The 9,178-nt window shown below is 45.3% G+C and overlaps 1 protein-coding gene across 1 annotated transcript in view; it reads left to right on the top strand.

Annotated features, from left to right (window-relative positions):
* Nucleotides 1–9,178, top strand: part of SMARCAL1 (SNF2 related chromatin remodeling annealing helicase 1) — a 74,850-nt gene that overhangs the window by 30,769 nt on the left and 34,903 nt on the right. Inside the window, 1 exon segment of the mRNA XM_027775314.1 lies at nt 3,242–3,307. Coding sequence (XP_027631115.1) covers nt 3,242–3,307 — 66 coding nt within the window.

Genomic DNA, 9,178 nt, shown 5'->3' with positions numbered 1-9,178 from the left:
AGAACAGAAACCGGGAAAACCCCCCCCCCCCCCAGGGGGAATGGCCATGCCGCATTCCCTTCTCCATTCTCTTGGGATCTTGGGCACTCACACATACGCACCCGGCGTGAGTTTAAGCCACTGGGTCCTGGACTCAAACCGCAGTTGACTACGTGGGAATCCAGCGATATAGCCATTATGCTAACTGCTGATCCCAATACCAAGTGTGTTTTGGGGTCAACTAGAGGAGTCAAACTTGTGGTCAGCTACCTGGCTTCCTGTGCTATAGTCAAGCATGCTAGGGACTGGGTCCTGGCAGTCTTTAAAGACTTAATCACTATGGTGCCGGCAGGTGGCATGGTGGTTAAGGATGCTGACTCCCACATAGCTGACCACAGTTCAAGTCCCAGAGCTGGCAGCTTGCTTTCTCACTCTCTTTCTCTCTCTGTCCCTCTGTGGTCAAATTAAAATAAATCAGTAAGTTAAATAAAATAATTCTTTAAAAAAAGACTTAATCACTATGAAAGCTTTCTTCTTAAAAGTTCTCAGTGTTTTCACATATGTAATCTCATTGAGCCATCGCTCAGCCTCTAGGACAACAGAGATCGCTGTCTATTTTGTGAGACATTAGCATTTCATTCCTCTCAAACAAGGTTCTCAACCTTGACTGAACAGTAGAATCTCCTGAGGAGTGGGACCAGCAGATGATGTGATGGTTACGTCACTGGACACCAACATGGTTGACCATTATTTGAGTCCTGGACTAGGCATCTTAAAACTCACACCAGGCACATGTGTGTGCATGCCCAAAATCCTGAGGAGCGAATGGATGAGAAGGGATTGCAATGTGGCCATATCCCCAGGGGATGATTTCTCACTTTCTGTCTTTCTGTCTCTCTCTGTGTCTTTGGGGAGTGCACGCACCCTATAGCAGAAATCTCTATTAAAAAAAAAAAAAAAAGAATCACCTAAGGAGTTTTTGAAAAATATATTTGTGCTACTTCCATGACCTGGTAGTTTAGACAGCCAGATCCCACATGGCTAACTTTCAAACCCAGCAGCTGGACTCAGACCCAGCAGCTTTGAAAATGTGATTTAATAGGTCTGTGCCAGGGCTCCTAGCCCAGCACGAGTTATGGGCAGAGGTCAGTAGATGAGCTCAGACCACATGGGGCTCCGGGGCCTGCAGCCTGGGCGAACGGGCATGTGCCTGCACCTTGCCAACTTGGCAGCCTGGCACAGATGTGCAACTCATCAATAGTTAACACGCTTTCTTCCAGGCAACACGAAGACACCTTCCCCTCCCGAAAAACCACCTTTTGCTTTAGTTTTTTTTTTTTTTTTTTAAGAAGTCTTTCTTAGAGTCCTGCTCCTAGATTTGACAGCACATTTTTCAATTATTGGCTTTCCTTCTTTTAACTCCTCACGTACTTCATAAAGTCTAGACAGGCTGGGTACCCAGCCCAGCTCTCTCAGTACTAAACGTGTCGACCGTAGCTCACAATAAAAATATTGTAGGAGTGTAGAGAAGGGAGACAGAAGATAAAGCTGCTGCCCTCAGGGCATCTGTTACCATGTTTTTGACATGAAAACCACACTGTGTCCTTAGCATAAGCAAACCTAAGTGTTTTTTTGTTTTTTGTTTTTTTATTTTTTCCTTTTTTCCCAAAGCCATTCAGGTAATGAGTCTATGAGGAAGTCATTTCTGGTCTGGTGTAGATACAAATATGGCTTTGAAAAATGACAGCATGCACAGGAAATGAAAACCTTACGGAAAAAATCCCAGAGTGGTGGCAGTGGATCTAAAAGCTGTGAGAAGAGTAATGCCTTCATTTCTTTTTTCTTTTTTTTTTGAAGAGGTTTTTGCTATAGGGCAGGCGTGTGCACTCACCAGTGAGACAGAGAGAGACAGAGAGATAGAAAGCGAGAAATCACCCCCCAAGGGGGATGGCCACGCCGCAATCCCTTCTCCTCCTCCATTCTCCTCTCGGGATCTTGGGCACACACGCGCATGTGCTTGGTGTGAGTTTAAGCCACCGGGTCCAGGACGTGAACCGCAGTCAACTACTTGGGAGTCCAGCTACATAGCCATTACGCTAACTGCTGGTTCCCAGTGCCTTCATTTCTTGAGTGTTACCTTCTTTTAGGTATTTTATACGTAATTATAGATCTTCCCAATGGCCTCTGAGCAGGTATTATTCTTCGTCCTTGTACATTATCCATTTCACAGCTGATGAAACTGACGATGAGAGCAGGCACATAATTTGCCTGTAGGCACAAAGACAGCAAGTTGGAGTGTTACTGAGCAAAGCCGCATTGCATCTGCCTTCAGAAGTCATGTTTTCTGTTGCTGACTTAACACTTAACCCGCCATAAGATTTTTGTCAAGCTGTTTACCACCAGCGTTGGTTTATTCTTCAGTTAATGGCTCATTCCTTTCCAACTTCCAAGAAAAATTAAGTGATGGTTCTGAGATATCATACTTCTTTTTTTTTTTTTTAAATGACATTTATTCAGGAATAGGTAGTGCAGTGCAGAATATGCTTACTATAATAAACTTACCATAATAAACTCCATATTCAGGGAATTAAGCAAAAACAAGAATTTTCTTTTTTTCTTTTTGTTAGCAGATGCACATTCTTGCTAGAGCAAGAGGGAGAAGAGAAAGCACTCCATCCCCATGGGGAATGGTCATGCTGCAATGTCTTCTCCATTTCTCTATCCTGTTGGGATTCGGGGCATGCACACACCTGCATCCAGCATGTTTCTCAAGCCACCAGGTCTGAGACTGGATCCATGTGGTCTGCCATGTGGGATCTGGCTGCCTTAACCACCGGGCCACAGAACCAGCCTGATGTTGTTCTTCTTACAAGAGGCTCTGCACCACGAGTGCAGGGCTAGACCCCCAGAACTTACTCTAGTGCAGAATATAGGGTGAGTCTTCAGCACATTCTGTTGTAGCACCACACAGATACCAGTTCCTCTCACAGAGCAGCAAAGCACCTTTCAGGAGTGTGTTCATTCTGGCAACCCCTGAGTGGGACGGCGGAGATTCCCTGACCTCACTTTATAGGTGGGAGCCTTCCTGCAGAGGGATGTGGGTTGTCAAATGGGGAGAAGCTGGGTCCTTACCTTGGCCCCCCCGCTCTGCCTCCTGGTTGAGAGAGTGCTAAGGGAGACATCCCAGTGCAGACGCCATGCCAGGGCCAAGCTTAAGGTGGGCTCTACCTCTGTCCACTCAAGATTGGACCTTTCTTTTCAGGACGAATCTCACTTCCTCAAAAACTTGAAGACTGCCCGCTGTCGAGCAGCAATGCCCATCCTGAAGGTGAGTCCTGCCAAGGAAGGCTTTGAGCCTGAGCCCATGTGGCATTGAGTTCCCTTGTATTTTGCTCAGACTCTCAGGGGGTAACAGTCAAGCAGAGGCTGCAAGGCCAGTCCTGCAACCAGGGCCGTGACTTGGCACTGACCTACGGTCTCTCTCCTTATGGCTTTGGTGCCAGATTTTCTTCCCAACATGCTGCTAAGCAACTGGTAATAGTGCTATTATCTGTCTCTCAAGATGAAGGCCTGTGGAGGGTCACTGGCTGGGTCAGGACTGGACTCCAGAACCCTCCTCTGCCTTCCCTCTTGGACTTGGGAGAGCCTCTAGCTGCGCATCCAGTAAAGAACTCAGGAGAAACTCCCTGTCTTCTAAGTCACTTGTAACTTGTAGTGGCAAAGCTATCAAGGTTGCTGGGAACTAAGATCAGTTGTACAAACTTAGAATCAGGCTAGACCCGTGGGCATCCGCGAGAAGCACTGGCATGAGACATGCCTTGGAAGCTGACATCCTTTTCTGTGGCTACTCTAAGCCTTCCTGGTCAACAGGAGGGCCAGCTTCCCACATGCTTTTTGTGGTGATCTCAGCTTATCCTCGAGGGTTTGAGCTGGTGTGCATTCTGGCTGCAGAGCAGGGTGGATATGCGGTGTAGGGCTTTACGTGTGTTGGCATTATCCAAACACATTCTGAGGTGCGGTACAGCCTCGTGCTTTGTCTAGCTCTCTCTTCATGCCCTGATCCCCTGCCCTGACAGGTTAGATCTGCAAATTTCCCTTTTCTCTTTATATTCATTTATTAATTTTAATTTTGCTATAAGGCATGTGTGCTTACTGGAGAGAGACAGAGGAAGTAAGAAAGTACCCCTTGGGGGTGACCATGCTGCAATCCCTTCTCCATTCTCCTCTCGGGATTTTGAGACACACACACCTGACCCCCTTGTGTTTTTCAAGCTGTCAGGTCTGAGACTCCAACCAATAGTCAGCCATGTGGGATCAAGTTGCCTTAACCACCATGCCATGTGTCTGGCCAGCCTATCTTTATAGAGTGTGTTTTTGACATACTAGGGAGGGAGAGGAACAATTAGAAAACTAGCTTTATTTCTCATGACAAGTTAGAAATCTCTCATAGATGACTTTGAAAAAATCTACTTTTTGGTCTGCGTGGACCGAGCAAACAGAAGTGCATATTTATCCTGCGCTCTGTGAGGGAGCCTCTGTGTGGCACCAGCCTGATAAAACTGCAGCTTTTATTGCCTAAAAGAAGCTTTTAACTTTTACCTCAACTAGGGAAAACTAATATGCTAAACACTGGTGAAGTTTAACATTTGAAAATTCACTTAGTTTTACTCACTCTCCATAGAACGCATGTAAGTCTCAAGTTTTTATTTTTTTTTAGGAATGACAGGTAATATGATACATCTTCCAAGGTAGGGCTGTGTCATGTTCAAACCTAGAAATAAGGTTCTTTACTTGAAAAACTTGATCCTCTGCTAATATTACTTATAAATATTTATATGTCGATAGCCATGTATGGGCCCCCATAAATGAAATAATTTTCTCAGGTTGGTGACCCTTCTTTTGGGAGGCTTTACTGTATTTTCCATAGAAAAATATTCATAGGCTTCAGTATCATGGTCCCAGTGTTACAGCTGTCACTAAAATTAAATCCATACCCATGATGGTTTAGACAGAAGAAATTGCACAATAGGTAGATTATATCATTAAAGTTACCCTATGAACACTTCTTAGCAGCCGCCTTGCTAATGCAGTTGTGGCCAGGTCAGACAGGTGGAGCCACGTTTTGGTTTCTGAATTATGTGCTTCTGCGCCAGGCCTCTGGAAGCATATAAAGCTTTCATATTTTGGGTGTTTCCGAGTATCACGTTTGAAAAAGATCTTTAAACTGCTAAGTAGCAGGGTAACTCTACATCTTCAACAAAGCTTGGATGAACTAATACTTTAAAATAGGGCCCATGGTGGCGTGGCCAGCATGTGGCATGGTGCTTGGAGCACTGGACTCCCATATGGCTGACTGCAGTTTGAGCTCCAGACCTGGTAGCTTGAAAATCATGCCAGGTACTCGTGTGCCTGCATGCCCAAAATCCCTAGAGGAGAATGGCAGAGAGGGGATTGCAGCGTGGCCGTCCCCCCTAGGGAGTAATTTCTCACTTTGCTTCTCTCTTTCTCCCTTTATCTCTCCCCTTTCCCTCTCTCTCTCTCCAGAGAGCGCACGTGCTCTGTTGCAAAAACCTAAAAAAGAAAAAAATTGGGCCCATGATGCGCCAGCCCCACAGCCTCATGGTTAAGAGAGCCAAGTCCCATGTGGCTGACCACAGTCTGAACCCAGCCCAGATGTCTTAAAAAACATGCACGTGCCTCAAATCACAAGAGGATGGAGAAATGGAGAAGTGATTGGAAGGTGGCCATGCCCCATTATAGCATGCTGGGTGCTTTCCCACTGTTCCTCTTTCTTTCTCTTTGGCTTTCTGTCTCTCTGGTAAGCACACATGTCCTTTAGCAATTCAAAACAATAAGATATTGGGGCCGGCAGGTGGTACAGTGACTAAGGTGCTGGACCCCCACATGGCTGACTGCAGTTTGAGTCCCAGACCTGGAGGCTGGAAACTCACGGGAGGTTTGTGTGTGTGCTCAAAATCATGAGAGGAGAAGAAAGGAGAGGAGAGTATAGTATGGCCATCCCCCTGGGGGGGTCATTTCTCCTTTCTGTCTCTCTATCTCTGTCTCTCTGGTGAACACTTGCACCTTATAGCAAAAAATCTCTCAAAACAAAAAAAACTAGGGTCCATGAACATGGCCTGCTGCTTATAAAGGTCTTAAAGGCACGCTCTTCTACAACGTTGACTTCACATGTTGGACTACGGCACGATTGGGATGAAGGAGGGGATAAGGGCATCGTCGCTGTTCTGTTAACCAAACCTTTCATCTCTCTGCTACATTATCATCCAGTTCAGAGTATCCCAACCTTGGCTGAATTGATGTTTTGGGCTGGATGACTCTTTGTCGTGGGGGACTGTGTTGTAGACAGTTTGGCAGTGTCCCCAGCCTCCACCCATCAGGTGCCAGTAGTACCCCAAGTTGTACCCATCAATCTTGTCTCCGAATGTGCCAAATGCCCCCTGGGAAGAACAAACCACACCCCACTCATTTCTCATTCCCCCACCCTCTTGAGAACTACTGCTCTAAATACTCCAGGAAATAAATGTAAGTAATTTTAGAATAAGAAGCTAGTTGGAAGGAATAAAGTCTGTCTTTGAAAAGCTACAAAGGAGCCTAATTTAATGCCACTTGCTTGTTCTTCTGAAGCATACATCGCTTAGAACTATATCCCCAAAATTAATATCGCAAGATGTTTTCAGCAGATGTGCTCAGTGAGGTAGTAGATGATATAGTACAGTCTGAAACAACAGGACCAGGTCGTGTCCAGAAAATGTGGGTTTTGTGAATGGCAACAGCAGTCATCGTATGGAGGACGTGTTGTAGGTTGTAAGAAATTGGAGTTGCCGTCCTCTAGAAAACGTGGCAGCTTTCTTTTCCCACAGCACTCTTCACCTGGGCTATTCATGCTCAGCAAGGTGGTTCTATTTTTATATATAAACACATGAAAGTAGATAAGACAGAAAGCTATAAAGAACAAGGCTGGGGCTGGCAGATGGCATGGTGGTTAAGGGCACTGGGCTCCCACATGGCTGACCATGGTTTGAGTCCCGGACCTGGTGGCTTGCTTTCTTGTTTTCCCTCTCTCTCTTGATCTGTCACTCTCTGGTCAAATTCAAATAAAAATAAATAAAGTTAAATAATTCTTTAAAAAAAGAGAACAAGGCTGAAATCACCTTTTAACCCTTTCAACGGTGAAAACCACAATAACGGTTTGGTTATTTTTCTAACATCAGTTGTAGGGCAAGGTCATCTTTTTTATTATTTTTTTAAGGATATTATTTTCTTTATTAAAATTTTGCTGTCGGCTTGCTAGGGAGAGAGAGAGAAGGTGAGAAAGCACCACCCCTGGGGGATAGATAGCTGTTCTGCAGTCCCCTCTCCATTCTCCGCTTAAGATTTTCTGGGCACTTGCACAGACGCCTGGCATGTTTTTCTTTTTTGGAGGGAAAATATTTTTTTGCCATAGGGCTCATGTGCTTGCCAGAGAAACAGAACGATGGAAAGACAAAGTGAGAAATCAGTCCCCAGGGAGGATGACTAGGGGGGATGATCCCTTCTCATCCATTTTCCTCTTGGGATTTTGGGCACACACGCACATCTGCGTTAGTTTCAAGCCAGCGTGTTTGGGACTCAAACCATGGTCAGCCGTGGGAGTACAGCAACATAACCGCCATGCCATCTGCTGGCCCCAATGCCTGGCATGTTTTTCAAGCCGCCAAGTCTGGGTCTTGAACCTGGCTGTCAGCCATCTGGGATCCAGCTGCATTAACCACTAACTGGCCACAAGATAACCTTTTTTTTTTTTTTTTTGGGGAGGTTTTGTGTTGGGGCGAGTGTGCTCGCCAGAAAGACAGAGAGAGACAGAGAGACAGAAAGCAAGAAATCACCCCCCGGGGAGGATGGCCATACCGTGATTCCTTCTCCTCCATTCTCTTCTCGGGACTTGGGCACACACGCACACACGCCCAGCATGAGTTTAAGCTACCAGATCTGGGACTCGAACCGCATTTGACTACATGGGAGTCCAACCATAGCCATTACGCCAACTGCTGGTCCCAATAATCATGTGTAATGACTGGGGCATCTCACTGTCTAGATGCAGCTTGTATCCTAACTTTAAGTGATGCACTTGGTTGTCTCCCTTTCTTGCTATTAAAAATAATTCGGCAGGTAATATCACCCACATACACGTACCCTGCATATTCTGTGGGGACCAGTTCCTACCGTTACTAGGTCATTTTCACCTTACCTTTCATGGAAATGAGATGAGTCCAGAGGGCCAGGCAGCACCGTCTTCACTCCCATTCAGCCTGTGTGAGAGGCCCTTTTTCCCCACGGACTCCAGCCCTGAAGATTGTCAGTGCTCTTTTGAACCGTAAGGAGGTGTGTTGGGGTTTTCTTTGTTTAGTTGCGTATGTGTGTAGGGGTAGGTGTTTTTTTTTTTTTTTTTTTTACATAGATTTTTATTAATAAACCAGTAAAATAACAAAATGAAAAAGTATTTTAGGGGTGTGTAGATGATGTGGTAGTTAACGTGCTAGACTCCCACATGGCTGCCAGCAGTTTGAGTCCTGGACCTGGCATCTTGCTCCCTCACTTTGTCTCTCTCTCTGGTCAAATTTAAAAAATAAAAATAATGATGAATAAAATTAAATAATTCTTTTTTAAAAAATCATTTTGTTTAAAAAGAAAAGGCTCCCTGAATCCTACCACCCTTTCCTGATAAATAACTATTTCTCTTTTTCTATGAGAAGAGTACATTTTATATTTCTGTTCATTGGCCAGATGAGATAGTGGCTAAAATGTAGGAGCTTTTTTCTCTTCCTTTTTCTTCCTTTCTCTTTTTTAGTGTTTTGCCTTAGGGCATATGCATTCTCCAGAGAGAGACAGAGAAAGGAAAGGGAGAAACCACTCTCCAGGAGGATGGCTGTGCCACAATCCCTTCTCTTCCCTTCTCTTGGGATTTGGGGCACTTATGCACACACGCTCAACGTAATTCACAAGCCATCAGGCCCAGGACTCAAACTGTGGTAGGTCATATGCGAGCCCAGTGCCTTAACTACCATGCCACCTGCTGGCCCTTTTCCTTTTTTTAAGGTAGTTTTAATAGATGATACATTTGAATGGTATGAAAGGATAGACAGTGAAAGATAAGTCACCTTCTCACCTCTGCACCCCTAGGCCCTCAGTTTCTCTCTCC

The sequence above is a fragment of the Tupaia chinensis genome, unplaced genomic scaffold, assembly GCF_000334495.1.
Source record: "Tupaia chinensis unplaced genomic scaffold, TupChi_1.0 Scaffold000542_1, whole genome shotgun sequence".
NCBI lineage: Eukaryota > Metazoa > Chordata > Mammalia > Scandentia > Tupaiidae > Tupaia > Tupaia belangeri.
Note: the sequence above shows the minus strand (reverse complement) of the source record. Positions and strands in the feature narration are given on the sequence as shown.